Source organism: Hyperolius riggenbachi, chromosome 11, assembly GCF_040937935.1.
Source record: "Hyperolius riggenbachi isolate aHypRig1 chromosome 11, aHypRig1.pri, whole genome shotgun sequence".
NCBI classification, from domain to species: Eukaryota; Metazoa; Chordata; class Amphibia; order Anura; family Hyperoliidae; genus Hyperolius; species Hyperolius riggenbachi.
Genome location: NC_090656.1, coordinates 7,746,156 through 7,763,163, shown reverse-complemented (window position 1 = coordinate 7,763,163; position 17,008 = coordinate 7,746,156). Strand labels below are relative to the sequence as shown.

General features: G+C 45.6%; 1 protein-coding gene across 3 annotated transcripts in view; it reads left to right on the top strand.

Moving 5' to 3' along the window:
• The window catches only part of ANKRD27 (ankyrin repeat domain 27), a 168,001-nt gene that overhangs the window by 56,182 nt on the left and 94,811 nt on the right, over positions 1–17,008 (top strand). For all 3 annotated transcript variants that reach the window (XM_068260687.1, XM_068260686.1, XM_068260688.1), the window contains exons 6-11: positions 1,958–2,017; positions 4,753–4,806; positions 7,288–7,353; positions 9,537–9,613; positions 13,587–13,708; positions 14,771–14,849. In XM_068260687.1, coding sequence (XP_068116788.1) covers positions 1,958–2,017; positions 4,753–4,806; positions 7,288–7,353; positions 9,537–9,613; positions 13,587–13,708; positions 14,771–14,849 — 458 coding nt within the window. The remainder of the gene's footprint in view (positions 1–1,957; positions 2,018–4,752; positions 4,807–7,287; positions 7,354–9,536; positions 9,614–13,586; positions 13,709–14,770; positions 14,850–17,008) is intronic.

The window sequence follows — 17,008 nt, the reverse complement described above, 5'->3', positions numbered from 1 at the left end:
TCTCAGGGTTCCCTCAGCTGGAAGATCAAAGGAGGTCCTCTCCTAGCTGGCTCAGCTCAGAGAGCAGATGACCCTACTGTAACCCTTAATAATCCATTGACTACTAGATTTGTAATATTTCTGGTGTTACAAAGATACCAGGTCGTTTAAATTCGCAGTGTGTGTTGGACTTCACGTGACACTGGTCCTGAGAGATTTTCAACCATCTGGATCTTTCACTACCAGTGCTAGAAAGATAGATTCACACAATTATGCTGATTTATGAATATGCATTCTGGTTCTTGATGTTACCTATGGGCATGGAGAAAGCGGGAAAAACAGGAATTGAGCAAAAATCTCTCCCTAACGGGGCACTGCCTTATTCAAATTGCACAAGGCTGGACTTTTACGTGTCATGACCCCTCCCATCTACAGTGAGGATTAAAACTCCAATGACAAAAGGGTCCAACGTCCATCATCTGAAATCTTTGTCTAAATAACAGCTGGACACTGGCAACCCACTTGAATTATTTCTCACAAAGGGCCTGTTGGCCTCTATGGCAATCGGCCATCTTGGACTTCCTCCAAAGACCTGCGATTGCCGCATGGACTACCAATAACGGTATTTGAACTGTACATTAAGACATTTTGTTTCTATTCATCTCTACTCTCTTTCTATCAAACCAATCTGTTCTGCTGGACATGTATATCTATCTGTGGGCTAAATTATGCTGTGTATGTAGTTTTAGAATAAACTTAACGATTTTATCGTTCAGTCTTGTGTCTGTTTTGGTCATCTGATTGTTGCTACAACGAATCTGCCCTGAAGAGTCAGTCATACTACCGCATTGTTTTATTATTTTCTTATAAATTGTTGATTTGCTAGCTAAGTTGTAAATAACCGTTTCTTCCTTTTTAGGAGTAGTTAGTCGGAGACTGTCCACTCCATTGAACCGGACAGTGGTGGCAGTGCAATTACCCGATTTCCAGCGCGAAATTGATATTTTTAGTTTACTGATTGTACATACAATCTGGATTGTAAATGTATGGGCACCTCCAACCAACACCTCCAACCAATCTTAACCGTTTACTACGCACACAGTGAATCTGCCTCCAGAAGTCTCTAGTGCATGAGACCTGCAACAGTGGCCTAGTAATACGGGATTGGTGAGTGATTGTCACATTACATATTGTCGGCAGTTGTGCGACCAATCGTTATTGTCAGTCTGCTCCCCGTACTTCCTGCTAATGCTAACGGGAGCAGATTAGATGGGATCGCGGGGCTGGATTGTCACAGTAACTATGTATATACTCGCATATAAGCCGACCCATGTATAAGACGAGGTACCCACTTTTCCCTCAGAAACCAGGAAAAAGTGATTGACTTGTGTATAATCCGGGGGGGGGGGGGGCAGTATAGCCCACTCCACAGTAGCCAGATGTGCCCCCACCCAGTACAAGTCAGCCCCCCCTCCCCATAGCCAGATATGCCCCAAGGATGATACAGCTGTGTCTTAAGATACCACTAGATGGCGTCAGATATGAGACATAGCGAAGAATCCCTGATCATTGCACTGCTGACACATTGCTTGAACACTTCGCTCCACAAGCCGGGGACACAGGTAGTCTTGAGCAGCGCACTCTGCACACCATGCTGCAGGGGGTGGGCGGGGCACAGACACAGCAGGGAGCCAGCTGGCAAGAGCAGGATCACTAGAGCACAATCCTTACACTCCTCTGCCAGTAACAAAACCTGCTCCACCATACTCTGCTCCACTGACTCGCATATAAGCCAATGGGGGGGGGTAACTTTTCAACACTTTTTTTTTTTGGTGCGCAAAAATTAGGCTTATACACGAGTATATAAGGTAAGTATAAAATACTTTTTTTATTTTTTTTTTCCCCTCAGGAACACTTTTTAAATGTGAGTTTAATCTTCTGAATGTCGTTGTGACATTTTATATGTTATTGTTCACAGGACTCTGTTAACACACTGTACACAAAATGTCTCCAGCATTTGTTAAGAGACTCGCACTTGGTGAGTAATTCCATTACATAAAATGTACCATTCAAAAGGAGATTGTATATTTTTTTTTTTTTCTAACTTTTTCGTTTTAACACAACAGCATCCATTCGCCCTGGATGTGCTGATAAGGTATAACTTTACTAACAAGCAGCTAATAATAGTAATCGCACTCATTCTAGGACAAATCCCTCCCAAAGAGAAAAGGGCTGAGGGTGGCATGTAAATTGTCTGTACAGGCTCGATTAACAATGATTGTTTTAGGTCAGGGGTGTCCAAACTTTTTCAACCAAGGGTCATATCGCCATTCTTGAAATTGTTAGGGGGCCAAACTCCTAAACTGTAACACAATGGAGTTGGGACTCCTGCAGTCACACAGTCCTACAGTAGTTATTATAGGACTACAAAAAAATGGCTGCTAAAGCATACAGTATCTCACTAATATAAATGCGACAGTTTGGATGTTTGTTACCCGATCACGCAACAATGGCTGATCAGATTTGAATGAAATTTGGCACACACATAGTACATTACCTGGAATAACATATAGGATACTTTTTATCAGGGCTGTGGAGTCGGTACAAAATTACTCCGACTCCAGGTACCCAAAATTGCTCTGACTCCGCAGCCCTGGTTTTTATCCCCATAACCAAAAAGTGGGCTGAGACAAAAACAAATTTCACTGGGAAAATGTAAACTGCAGCCATTCTTACACTGTTAATGGCAGGGTTCTCAAACTTTGCACAGTTGGTCACCATGTGACTGGGATTAATATTCAGAAAAGTGGGTGGAGCCTACAAAAGCCAATCAAAACTCGCCTATTGATTTTCAAGGGGAATATTTAATTGCTGCCATTCTTGCACTGTTAATGGCACAGGCCTCAAACTTGGTACAGTTGGTCATTGGGTGACTGGGACTCAAATTCAGAAAAGGGGGTGGAGCCACAGCCAATCAGATTTGTCTCATTTCAATGCAAATTGTTGATGCCAAAGACCGCAACGCTCACAAACTAGGTCATTGAGTAATTGTGTGTTAGGGTTAGAAAAAAGTGGGCGGAGCCAACACCAGCCAAATACATACCCGGGCAACACCGGGCCATCAGCTAGTGAAAAATTTGTCTGCAAGTGCAGAGTTTAGTGCCCATGTTTTGTAGCCTTATAGTAATAGTAATTATTATGGGACTACGTACAGGATAGCAGCTAGGGAGCCAGAGACGCAGCAAATACTTAAAGGGAACCTAAAAGTAACTTTTTTCAGTGTGCCATTCCTAGGGGTGGGCTGAGAAGAGGAGAACTGCCACTTCCTCCCTGCCCATAATTGATGGTCCCTTTGAGTTGAATATTACAGCAGTGTAGTGCGGGGACCACAGGGGCTGCTGGACTGTTAGGATGGTGCTGTGACTTAAGTCACGTCACATCACCTAAAAGATGATTAAAAGCAGGTATAGTGAGCCTGGGTTCAAGGTTCCTTTAATCACCAGGAACTCCTTGTAGCCTGCTACAGCACCTAGGGGAGACATTTTAAGGGTGGAATAAGGATGTAGATGGCTCTTTAGAGTTGTAGGCAGTACTGAAGTGTCATCTTACTTTACCAGCAATCCTTTGTCACTGTTCATCAGACTGGTGGTTCTTGTTTACTGTGTAACTTGGCTGAATACCTTGTACCGGGTCAGATCTCCAAAAATGTTGCCTTTCATGTATCAGGTGGTGTCAGAGGTCTCTCTTCATTTTAGTAATTCTACAGGAAGTCTATATTGTACAGGAAAAATAATCTTCCCCACATCTGGACTGTATTTGTAGGAAATTCTAATGTGTGGTGGTGTTTTTTTGTTTTTTTTTGTTTGTTTGTTTTTTTCACTCTTTTCTGTACAGTTGGTTTTTATTTTTCTGTATAACGAGAAAAAGCAAACACCTTTCCCTTAACATAAAAGCAGAATTGAACTCTTGCACAGCACAAAATGAAATGTCTTTATTCCACATATAGTTGCTTAAAGGGAAGGCTCACGCTTGTGAAAAAAAAACTGCACTCGGGGCTTCTTCCAGCTCCTGGCAGTCGATCGGTGCCCTCGGCGAAGCTCCTCTCCCTCCGGGCGTCCAGCGGTGAAGAAGCCGACCTCGCCAGTTCGGCTTCCAGATAGGCTTCTGTGCGCTTCACCCCGGGGGGGGGGGGGGGTCACGTGGTGTAGTGACGTCATCGGGTCTCTACTGCGCAGGCGCAGAACTACTGCGCCTGCGCAGTAGAGACCCGATGACGTCACGTACACCACATGACCCGCGCTGTGGAACGCACATGACGCCGACTTGGAAGCCGACCTGTCGAGGTCGGCTTCTTCACCGCTGGACGCCCGGAGGGAGAGGAGCTTCGCCGAGGGCACCAATCGACTGCCAGGAGCTGGAAGAAGCCCCAAGTGAGTGCAGTTTTTTTTTTTTTTTTTTTTTTTAACCAGCGCGGATCTTCCCTTTAAGAAATTCACTGCTCTGTCTTCTGGACCTGTTTAGCCAGATCCTTGTCTAATCAGTTCTTATCAGCAGCTGCAGGAGGTCTGCCCTCAGCTGTCTCGCCATGCCATAAACACTGAGGCTTAACTCTTTCAGTGCTTCCTGCAAAGTGAAAACACATTTCAAACTTCATGTATTTTTCTTCTTTCCATTAATTGTAATGAAGAAATGTTGTCCATAAAGGTTAGCAAGCAGAGAATAAATTCTGGGTTTAGTTCTACTTTAACCAATTTTTCTTTCTCTGGGTTGCAGAGAACGATTGCCAAACAAGAAAATCAGATGAATCTGATGAAGCAAGCAGTAGAGGTAAGGAAGGGACTCTGCGGGTCTCGGCTATGACCCTTTTTCCGCTAACAGTCTGGCCAGCTTAAAATGTAATGGGACAGTACAGCTTTAGAAATGGCCAATTGAATAGCTCAGTAATGTTAAAAACTTAAATTTTGATCCCCATTTCTGTAAGAGTGTCCTCTCTCCTCCTCCTGTTTCACCCCAGTTCTTGTCAGAGCACTGCATCACTCGCGCGCTTTTGCGCACATCTGCTTAAAGCGGTATTGTCACCATAAAAATCAAATTTCAACAGCAACTGGTCTGAGTGTTATTAAGTGATAAAGATGCTAATCCTGCATTCAAAACTTTCCAAACCATAACAGCAGAAAAAGTTTTGCGTTATCACATACTTTAGGAGCACTGGCCCTAGTGCCAAACACTTGAATGCTGGGAGTCCTTTTTATCTATAATATATTCCTCCTCTTCCATTTATTTCCCTGCCTTGCTGCTTATCAGAAACACCCTCTGATTACTTGTGTTTACAAGCAAGGCTGAGGTGACTCAGTGATTGGAGGATAAGACAGTGCAGTTCCTAGTATACACCTCTGTGGGAGTTTCTGAAGACTCTGGGAGGAGGGCAGCTAATGAATACACAATGAGCAAGAGAAGGGAGGGGGAAAACAAGAGTCAGGGAGGATATGATGTCAGCATTAGCTTGGCAAGATGGCCACTGCCTAGAATAGGATTTTCTGCTTTTCCTTGATAAAATTCACAGGAATCATTACGTGGACAGCACAATACATCTGTTATGTAAGTAGAAGTAGTGTTTATCTACTTATAAATGTGTTTTTTATTTCTAGGTTAGCATGGGTGTCGCTTGTTCTTTAAATCTGAATTATTTCTGCTTTAGCAAATGGCAGCAATCAATCAGTAAAAGTTAGAACGTTTTTTTTTTTAAATTAAAAAAAGAAAAAGGGAAAGATGAGGTCAGACGAGGGCTTCTCTTTTTTTTTTTGGGGGGGGGGCGGGATTCGAGGGGGGGGGGGGGGGGGTGTTGCTTTACGATTACAGTTACGTTTGCGTTTTCTGCACGTGATTTTTTGATTGGAAGCAAATTATTGGGGGGAGGGGTGGGAGTACTTTATAATTGCATGTACCGTATATTTGCGTTTTCTGCACATGATTTTTTGATTGGCCGAAAATTACAATCAAATTTGAAATGCGCATGGTATGCGGGGAAAAAAATGCCAAATTTTGTCCATTTTATTTATTTTTATGCCGCAGAGAAAAATGCAAAAATGGGACACAGACCAGCGCAAAAAAACATCTTGACTTTTGAGCAGCCAATTGACTTCGATAATATGTGCGGCGATGCACGTTTTTCCCATATCTGGTAAAACGCCATTTTCTCTTACTGCCTTAAGCTGTAAAACAAAACAAAAATCCCCCTGCAGTGTTGGGTCACCTTACCTAGCCTTGCGATACACTCCTTCAGGGCCTACCGCCTGTAGTGATCAAGTGTGATTGCTAGGGTGACAGATCCCTAATGCTTCACAGATGCACCCCTGTGACGTTACCCAGCATTGCCCCCTAGTGATCAGATCTGACCACTGCAGGGGCCAGGCTGAGGATAATGGTCTGCTACATGCCCAACTAGTAATTTAACCACTTTATCCACCAGTACAGTATATCTACGTCCTCTGTGACTTCATCTAAGCCACGAGTCAGTAGATATACGTCTTGTAGCAGAAGTAGTGCTGTGCAGGATTGGGCTTGCTCCTGTGCACATTTCTGGCACTATCTGATGCAGCACTAATTGGTGAACGGGAATATATGTTCCCTGAGCGAATGAGATTTTTTTACCATTAAAAATACTTTTATTTTCTCAGTCCATAATGAAAAATGCACTCTGTAGCATTATTTCAGAATCACATCTCTTCACTATAAATTGTGATAAGCGGTAAGAATAGCCAAACAACATTTGTGTTTTTTATCTACAGTAGCACTTTTTATTTTTAAACTGGAATTGGTAAAACTAAGAAATGTGTTTTTGGTTTTTTTTCTATTTTTTTCCCCTTGTTTTCCCATTAAAAATCGTAGAAAACAAAATTGTTTAAGGGAAAAAATGGCATACAATGAAAGCCTAGTATGTGTTGAAAAAAAAAAAAATATATTATTTCTGTGTCATAAGTAGGGATAAAGTTATTTCTGATTAAATAAGGACATAGCTGCCAAAACTGCTCTGGTCCATAAGTGGGAAACAAGGTCTGGATGCGAAGTGGTTAAATAAGGCATAAGTGATATTGTTGTAACCAGGAAGAGCCAAAGAATATATTTTGTGGAGCAGTGGCAGTCGTCATGTCATTTCTGCATTTCTTTTTGAAACCTTGTAATTCCGTTGCTGCTCATGTGACCATTGCTAGGAAAGCCATTCTCTACTTCTTTTTGAACATAAAAGTGAGTAGATAACCGGTTCTCTTTTTAATGTTTTTTTTGGGGGTTTTTTTTTTGTCATTTTAGATATATGTACATCATGGAATCTATGATCTGATCTTCAAACAAGTGGGCACCATCGAGGCTAGTGAGGTAGGTTGAGAACAAACCGCATCACACAAAAATCTGCCGTTTTGCTGGCATGTAAAGCAATAACCTTCCCTCCAGGATCTCTGCAGTTTGGGCTAAACAAGTTCATTGTATTGCTTAAAATAAAACCTGAGATGAGTAAAATAGAAGAATTTTTTATTTACCCGCGGTTCAGTTTTGTCTTCAATCTTTTCTGTAAGGAAGGCTGCAGTTGCGCCAGCCAGGCTACACGGTGCATTTTCGGTCCTGTTGGACTCTCCTTGTCGGGAGCGGCCTGCGCAGGTAGTACCGTAAGCAGAACAATATGGCGCTGGCAAATTGGGCGCATCATAGACCATAATGTGAACAGTGTTCTCACCCAGGCTCTTTTAACCGGGTGCTGAACCCGGCTAATTTTGGTGGGCACCCGGCTGTCATCGGTTTGCCTCCTCCTCATCCTCCTCCTGTGCTGCAAGCAGAGTTGGGCAGAGAAGCACCGGCCCAACATTACCTCGGTTGCGACCCACCCGGCTACTTTTTCATGCCACCCGACTGGAAAACAATTCTGTGGAGAACACTGGTGAATTATGGCAATAGCAGTGTTCAGAAGCTAATTTGGGCGCTGGCGAAAGACAGAGCCCAAATTGCTTAAAGGACATCCGAGGGGGGAAAAAAATTATGAGAAAAACAATTGTATCTATCCTCCTTCTCCTAAAAATGTTTTTTTTTTTTTTTTTTTTTTTTTTTTAGATATCCCAAGGTTTTATTTTATACTTGAATCTAGTTTTTAAGTTTTAACTGTTTCATTGTCTCTGCTCAATGATACCTTCACTGGAGTATGCTAGGGCTCAAATCTAAGAATTATTGACCATTTTTATCTCTTTCCTGCTCCAGGAAGCCATTTACTGACAGGAAAGTGTTTTATGGCTAGAATTACTTATCAGTGAGGGTTATGCTATAGTCTGACCCACTCCCAACCCAGACAGAAACTGTCACTTGCATACCTGATGTTTAACTCTTTCAGACAGAGAAAGAAAAAAAGGAACACAGCCTAGTTATTTGTGTGCTATGCACTGTACATACCCATGTCTATCTCATTATGTCACCTCGGTTGTCCTTTAAAGAGAACCTGAGGCGGGGTTCTAACAACGAAATCCCCATACAGAGGCCAGGTCTGCCTATAGAGCCCAGCCTCTGTTGCTATTTAGATTGCCCCTAAGCCCCCCCCCCCCCGCGCTCTGCGAGACCCCATAATTCACAGCCACGCTGCCGACACAGAGCGTGTCAGAGCGGGCTGTGTTTACCGCCATAATGCCTGTCTCGCCACTCCCCCGCCTCCTGCATCGCTCCAGTCCCCGCCCACGTCCCTTCCCTCCCCGCTGATTGGAGGGAAGGGACGCGGGCGGGGACCGGAGCTATGCAGGAGGCGGGGGGGAGCAGCCGAGACTGACAGGAGGAGGTAAACCTAGCCCGCACAGCGTGGCTGTGTTTTATGGGGTCTCGCAGAGCGCAGGGGGGGATTTAGGGGGAATCTAAATAGCAACAGAGGCTGGGCTCTATAGGCAGACCCAGCCTCCGTATGGGGATTTCGATGTTAGAACCCCGCCTCAGGTTCTCTTTAAAAACAGTGTAATTTGGCCTCCAGCAATAGCTGGCAGCCAAATTATGTCTTTCCCCCACTATCCATGGTGACCTGGAGGGGGAAGAGTAATTAACGCCACCGGGACTTGTTCAGGAGCAGGGTGAAAGGTTTATTAGCTTCATCCTGCGCCCAAACTTGTCGGGGGTGTTATTTACATGTATCCCCGCCCCGTACAGGCTCAAAACACTCCTGGTGACGGGAGAACGATGGGTGCGTGCGCAGCTGGGCCACGCATGCGCAGTGCAGCCAGGCTTCCGTGACTGAAGCCTTTCTTATCAAGAGGATTGAAAACTAACAGGGACGGCGTTGGAGACCATCGAGTACATGGGGCTAGAGAAAACCCCAGGTAAGTATAAATTCTTCTGTTTTACTCATCTCGGGTAAACTAAAGCAATCCTTAAAGGAAACCCGAGAAACGCATACTTGCCTAAGGCGATTGATTCGAAAACGATATAAAATGACCATTGCCTGCAACATTGAGGGCTTAGCGGTATTATTTTAAGATGCATTTCCTGCACCCGACATGCGTCGCTGACCTAATGCTCATTGTGGATTTCATTGTTAGGATGCCACATTTAACAAGATTACCAGAAGCCTCCAAGATGTCCAGCAAAGAGATATCGGGGTCAAAACCGAGTTCAGGTAAGGCCAGCCAAGGTCACGCGTTACAAGTAGAGCTCGCAGGTAAGCGAATAATACTGGCGCCCATGTAGACAAGTAACAGAACATTTATTAATAATTATTATTTATTGTATTTATATAGCGCTAAGAGATTACGCAGCGCTGTACAATAAATAGGATTACAGATAATAACAGGGGTGACAGAACAATATAGGAAATAGACAATAGATACAACAATACAGGTAATAAGCAATAAGCTACACAACACAATACAGGTAGTAATGCAATGCCAGATCATACACTGGAGTAGTAGTGGTAATAATAAAAGTTCCCATCATTCTGGGTAAAGTGCACACAGTCAAGTATGATACACAAGGGGAGAGCATCCTGCCAAAGGCTTACAATCTAGAGGGAGGGGTTGGTGACACGAAAGGAGGGGGTGCATCAAGAAGTTCTTGGCAGAAAGCGTTAGGGCAGTGTTGAGTTGATGTAGGCCTCCTTGAAGAAGCGAGTTTTTAGTGCTTTTTTGAAGGTGGGGGCAAGCCACATTTATATTGCGCTTTTCTCCTGGCGGACTCAAAGCTCTTTCGGGGCTGCAGCCACTAGGGGCACACTCCACGGGTGACCAGGATCATTAGGGAGCCTTGCACAGACTCTTTACTGTTTCACATACTGGCTTGAGTCGGGATTTGAACCCTGGTCAAAGGCTAAATCCTTAATCAAAGGCAACCGCCTTAAAGTACCCTTGATCCCCGACCTTGGCCCCAATATGCTTAATATTGTTTTGTTACTTGTGCTGTGCTACTAGCGCACAGCACCAACCTCCCCATCCAGAGCCCCCTGTAGCCTCGTTCTGCTCAGTCGTAATCTTTAACTGAGCAGAACGTCGATTTATGGGCGGGGAGGAAGTGGCAGTTCCTCCTCCCATCTGCTCGTCCATAATTAACCACTTAAGGACCACAGTGTTAAACCCCCTAAAGACCAGGCCATTTTTCGTAAAATAGGCCACTGCAGCTTTGAGGCCAAGCTACAGGGCCGCACAACACAGCACACAAGTGATTTTCCCCCCTCTTTCTCCCCACCAACAGAGCTCTCTGTTGGTGTGGTCTGATTACACCCCAGGTGCTTTTTTTTTTTTTTTGTTTGTTTGTTTTTTCTATATTTGTTTTATTTTTTTATTAAAATTGTCTTTATTTTATTTTTTTTTTATTATCGCTGCAGTCGCCACTCCCTCCCTTTCCCCCCCCCCCCCGCCATCCTATCACTGTGATCGGCTGTCATAGGCTTCAGCCTATCACTTCTGGACCAATGGAGGGGACAGCTGTGTCACACGGCTGTCCCCAGTACAGCGCTGCACCAGATCGCAGCGCTGTACAAGCTTTATAGAGAGCGGTCGCCGCTCGGAGACTGAAGCTCCGCCCATCAAGCAGGAGATGCACGTGCAGCCTGCGCGCGATCTCCTGCAAAACAGCCCCAGGACTTTACGCTGTTAGGCGATCCTAGTAGTTAAACCCCTCTCCACTCGCCGTTATGAATCACTACACAGCGCGTTGTGTGCGATCTTGTGATATTTGAAGTGGGATATCCTTCCGACCTCAATCACCACAAGCCCGCATCTCCCCTGTGCGCTGTGTGTAGTGATTCATGAGGGGACCTATAGCAGTGAGTGGAGGAGGCGTGGCTAAGGACGGGCAGAGGGAAGGAAGAGCTGCCACTTCCTCCCCGCCCATATTTGATGGCAGAACAGGGCCACAGCGGTACTTTACCAGTGCGCTATCCAGCTGACCCTCCACATGTAAGGTTACAACTTAAAATCGGGGAAAAAAAACCCAAAATACCCCTAAATTTGACCTAAAAAGTAGATTACGTACCTGGGGCTTCTTCTGGACCCCCCATAGTCTTCCAGGTCCCCCTGGGTCCCCTCCATTGCATTGCTGCCCCTCTGAAAGATCTGCGACTAGAACTCCAGTCACAGGCTATTGAGCATGTACGCCCCCTCTGCACGCTTTCTTGGTCGCGCTTTAGTTGCCAGGCGCGTTCTGCAAATGCGTGGTTTAATTCACAGTTCCCCAACCCTGTCCTCAAGGCCCACCAACAGTATGTTTTGCAGGAAACCTCAAACCTGCACAGGTGGGGTAATTATTGTCTCAGCAGAGCTGATTAACTACCTCTGTGGATTTTCACAAAACCTGCACTGTTGGTGGGCCCCGAGGACAGGGCTGGGGAACACTGAAATTCTTTTAAGAAACCGCGCATGCGCAGAAGGTATGCGCATGCGCTACCAAGGAGGCGTACGGACGGGACAGCACATGCGCAATAGCCCGTGACTGGAGTTCTAGTCCCAGGTCTTTTTTAGGGGGGCAGCAACACAACTGAGGGGACTACAGGGGGTCGGATAAAGCCCCTGGTAAGTAAATCTACTTTATTTGGTCAAGTTCAGGTGTGCTTTGAAGAAAATAAAATCCTCTGCATCGCCCCTGCTCTGTGGCAGCATTTATGCCTACATAAAACTGTTAAGACAGATAGGGACTTCCACAATCCTATCTATGTACATTAGAGACTTCTCCCAGCATGCATTTGAGTCCGCAGCTTCCTGCAAGGTATCGTTCATGTGGCCACAGTCCAGGTAAACTGAAAGGAAGTATTTAGCTTTAAAATAAATATTAGTTCAGCAATAATGTGTATTTGATGCTTGAAAGAGTGCAGGGTGTTCATGTGAGAGTGAGAGTGTGATGATTACAGGTCCGCTTTAGGGCTCAAACCCACTAGAGCGGTTTTGTGAGCGTTTCGGGAGCGATGCAAACCGCTAGCGATTTCCCTCAACGCTGAGCTAATGTTAATGGTTGGGCCAAATTCCACTGGAGCGATTACCAAAATCGCAAGCGCAGGACATGCAGCATTTTTAGCGTTAGCGGTTCTGCAATGTAAAGTATAGAAACGCTGGCGTAATTGCTGGTCAAAACCTACACAGAGCGATTTTGCTAGCGTTTTTACATTACTGCACACTGTAACAAAATTAAAATTAATTGAAAGGACCAATGAGAATTAAAATCGCTAATTGCTACACAATGGCTGGCAAAAACCTTACACTTTTTAAAAACGCTACTAAAATCGCCAGAAAACGCTCATGAAATCGCTTACAAACCGCTCATACAAACCACTAGCGATAGCGTTTTGTAGTGGGTTCCAGGCCTTAATCCTTTTTCTTTAAACCTTTAGCTGTAAATTGTTCCTTTATACCCTGAAATGATGATGCTGGGTTATGGTGTACGGGCAGCTTTTGATTTTAAGGTGTGTACACACCACTTGACTTCTGTCGCCCGTCTGGGATCAGGACCCGATCCCCTTGGGTGACATCACTGGAGCAGCCAGTACAGATGCGTGTCAGCTGTGTAACTGCTGACGTGTACTGTAGCTATAACGACTGAGCTGCGCATACGTAACATCGCACGGCGGGCTGGAGTGCGACACAGACCATGCAATCCACCGTTGCAGGGGTTATTAATCCACTGGGCGGATTGCTCAGAGTCTGCGACCACTGTACACATGACTGACTATCAGCTGAGTCGGTCGTTATTGGCCGCCTTACTCAGGCTTGTGTGCGGGCCTTAACAGAGCCTGTACTAATGCAGCTTGCACACAGCTTTTTCTGGCTAAATCGTCCATCACTGGCACAAGCCATGGTTTGATATAGCTGTATGGTAATGGCATATTATTGTTCTCCCCAGAATTTTTTTCCAGCCGAGTGGCATAAAAAAGTATCCGGGTGGGGCGAGATGAGAGAATACAGGGCTGGTGCTTATCTGCACAACTCTGCTTACAGCATCGGAGGAGGTGAGCCGATGACAGCCGGGTGCTCACCAAAACTAGCCGGGTGGGGCACCCGGCTAAAAGGGCCTGGGGAGAACACTGGCATATGTAACATTTCTCCCTGTACTCATTGTGCTTCTGGCAGCGGATCCTGCAGCTCAGCCTGTTGTTGTTTCTCTTGCAGTATTAATATTCCCCGAGCTAAGCGAGTTCTGGGCCAGCTGAATCGCTGCACGTCTCCGCAGCAGAAGCTTCTGTGCCTGAAGAAGGTGGTTCACACAGTCATGCAGTCACCGAGCCAGAGAGGTCAGTCACACAGGACGCTTCTAGGCTGTAACAGTCCTGACATTTAAAGAGGCCCGGTAGTGACCTGTAGTAGAATGCAAGTTATTCAGGATACCCACTTTTATGGTACGGTAATTACCCTGGTTTGAGCGGCGCCCACGATTTGTAGCCGCAGTCTGTGTAGCAGGTGGCCCTCGGCCCACTATTGTGCACCGCAAGTGCCCAAATTACTTGCCAGTATTAACCACTTAACTATATAGGCGTCTAGTTTTTTTTCTGTGCTTGCTCCAAAAAGACAAGCAGGCGCCTCCTGTCAATCAGCGGCGCAGACTCACATGTCCCCTTTACTCGTTCAAGCCGGAACCTACTCGTGGGGGATTGGTGAACAGGGACATGTGTTCCCTGAGCCAATCAAAGTGCCTGTGTATGAATGAACATGACTTCAATCAGAAGCCGTGTTCATTCATTGAAAGTAGAGTAAACCAGTGATCAAACACTTCCTGGTAACACAAGTGCGCAGCGCCATCTAGTGGCCAAAAAGTAAAGTTTAAAAAATACATTTACTCAATCCATTCTACCATACAGATTGTACTAGAAACATAATTTACATATTGTGATAGCCAGGACAAATGTGTAGATTTTATCTACAGTAGCATTGTATATTTTAAAACTGTATTTTTATTTTTTTCCCTTTGTTTTTTCCCTTTACAATGCATAGAAAATAAAGTAATTACTGAACACAAGTATTGCCCACAGAAAGCTTAATTTGTGATGAAAAAAACAAAACAAAAACTAGATCATTTAGATGTGATAAGCAGTGATAAAGTTTATGGCTAAATGAATGGGAGGAGAACTGAAAGGTAAAAATGGATCTTGGCAGGAAGGGTAAAATAGCCCGTGTGGTGAAGTGGTTAACCTGGTGAACCCAAAACCCTAACCCTAACCCAAATCATTCCTTGTCCTCTAGGCAGCAATAACTAACAGAGGTTGTAACACTCCTAACAAGTCACATTCTAACAAACCATAGAGCAGCTTTTGCCGAGTGTATGTGATAGAACATTTATTTGTATTTTTTTCTTCTAGTGAACATGGAGACAATGTGTGCCGATGACCTTCTCTCTGTTCTGCTTTATTTGCTTGTGAAAACGGAGATTCCTAACTGGTAAGTCTAGTAACTGGTAAGTCTGGCCTGTAACAGACCACCTATACCTGCCCAGTACAGAATTCCATGGCTTGCAAGGAATATTCTGTCTATATCCGGCGGACTACCGCCGGCAACGACTGGTCTGCCGGACCCTCCTGCTGGGCGAACGTTCAGCCATCAGTTGTGCGTGTGTACGCGCTGTCGGAGGACTGATGAGGCTGTTTCAGAAACAGCCTTATCAGTCCTCCGACAGCGCGTACACACTTGCATACTGTCTGCTAAAGACCCCTCAGCAGGAGAGTCCGGCGGACCCGTCGTTGCATTTAGTAGTGTGTGTACGCATCTTATATCCAGTTACCTGCTGTGCTACGGGTGCTGATTATACCAGGAAGTAAAGACCAGCTTATCACTTACTGATCACAAAGCCAGTGCAGACAGTGGTGCTTTCAGATGTTTGAAGAAACTCTAGCTAATGAGATTATTATATACACTGTTGTACTGAGAGCTTTACAGTGCAGTTACTACACCATGACTGTCACAAGTGCTTTTCATGTGTTCTTTATGGCTTCTACTGTAACTATGAAAATGGCCGTCAGTCAAATAGGACTGTGCTCTCTGACCTAAAGAGGAACCTTAAAGGGACACTTAAGTCAAACAAAAAAAATGAGTTTTACTCACCTGGGGCTTCCAATAGCCCCCTGCAGCTGTCCGGTGCCCTCGCCGCCTCCCTCCGATCCTCCTGGCCCCGCCGGCAGCCACTTCCTGTTTCGGTGACAGGCTGGGGACGTGAGTGATTCTTCGCGTTCCTGGCCACAATAGCGCCATCTATGCTGCTATAGCAAATATCATATACCATATAGCAGCATAGAGGGTGCTAATGTGTCTGGGAATGCGAAGAATCACTCACGTCCCCAGCCTGTCAGCTCCTGTCACCGAAACAGGAAGTGGCTTCCGGCGGGGCCAGGAGGATCGGAGGGAAACGGTGAGGGCACCGGACAGCTGCAGGGGGCTATTGGAAGCCCCAGGTGAGTAAAACTCATTTTTTTTGTTTGACTTAAGTGTCCCCTTAACTCCAGATTGAGCTGCATCCTAATCAGTAGCCGATACCTCCTTTCCCACATAAAATCTTTATCCTTTCTCAAATAGGTCATCGGGGGGGGGGGGGGGGGGGGTCTGTATATGGCTAATATTGTGGTGAAACCCCTCCCACAGTGTGATGTCATAACCATGGTCCTGGCAGTTTCCTCTCTCTGAACCTCATTGCATTGTGGGAATTGACGGCAGTTTCCAACTGCCAAGCAAGCAGTGTCTCCCTCTGCGCATAGAACTCTCCGTAAACAAACATTCCACGTAGGTGCACCTGACAGGACTAAAGGTGTCGCCAAATCGCAAACACTCAATAATGTGTTAAGGAATATTGTAAAAAAAAAAAAAGCAATTTTATTATCTTTTCATTACAGTTCCTTTTTAAGCCTGCTGGAGGCTCACACAGGAACTTAACATAACTTTCCACCCTCTTTTTCTGGGGGAGAAAGGGTTTGGGAGGGTAGGGTAAGGAAGGGGAGGGGGATTGTGACATCATGGTATGATGACATCATGTAGGCGGGGTTTGCAGATAGAGGGAGGCAGCTCTGATTACTGGAGTGAAGCAGTTTTGCACCCAGCTTACACAGAACCGAGAGCAGATATATATCTAGCAATTGGCTGCAGGGCCGCCATCAGAAATTTTGGGGCCCCTCACACATCATCAGGCCTGGGGCCCCCCTCCCTGGACCCACCCACTGGTTGCTGTGCCCACCCACTAGCTACCACACCCCCGTGCACGAAGTGCGCTGCGGCAAAAAAATGCTCATGGCTCAGACACTGAAGAAAGCGGCATGCACAGCTTGATGCTGCAAAACGTGGGCGTGGCCATGGCATGTTGTGGGTGGAGTCAAATACTAGCAAAATACAGGTAGTCCCCTCTTTTCTTCCTGTGCCTCTTTTGTCAGTGCTGGAACGCGGTGTGCTGGTTAGTGAGCCACAGGCCCTTCCAGCGTTTGGGGGACCCAAGGCCCCCAGAAGCCCTGGGCCCCTCACTGCAGTGTCGGTCGTCCCCCCCGATGGCTGCCCTGAGTGGCTGAATGAGGGGACAGATCTCTGCTAAGAATGTAGATCGAGTATGCTCTTGGTAGCAC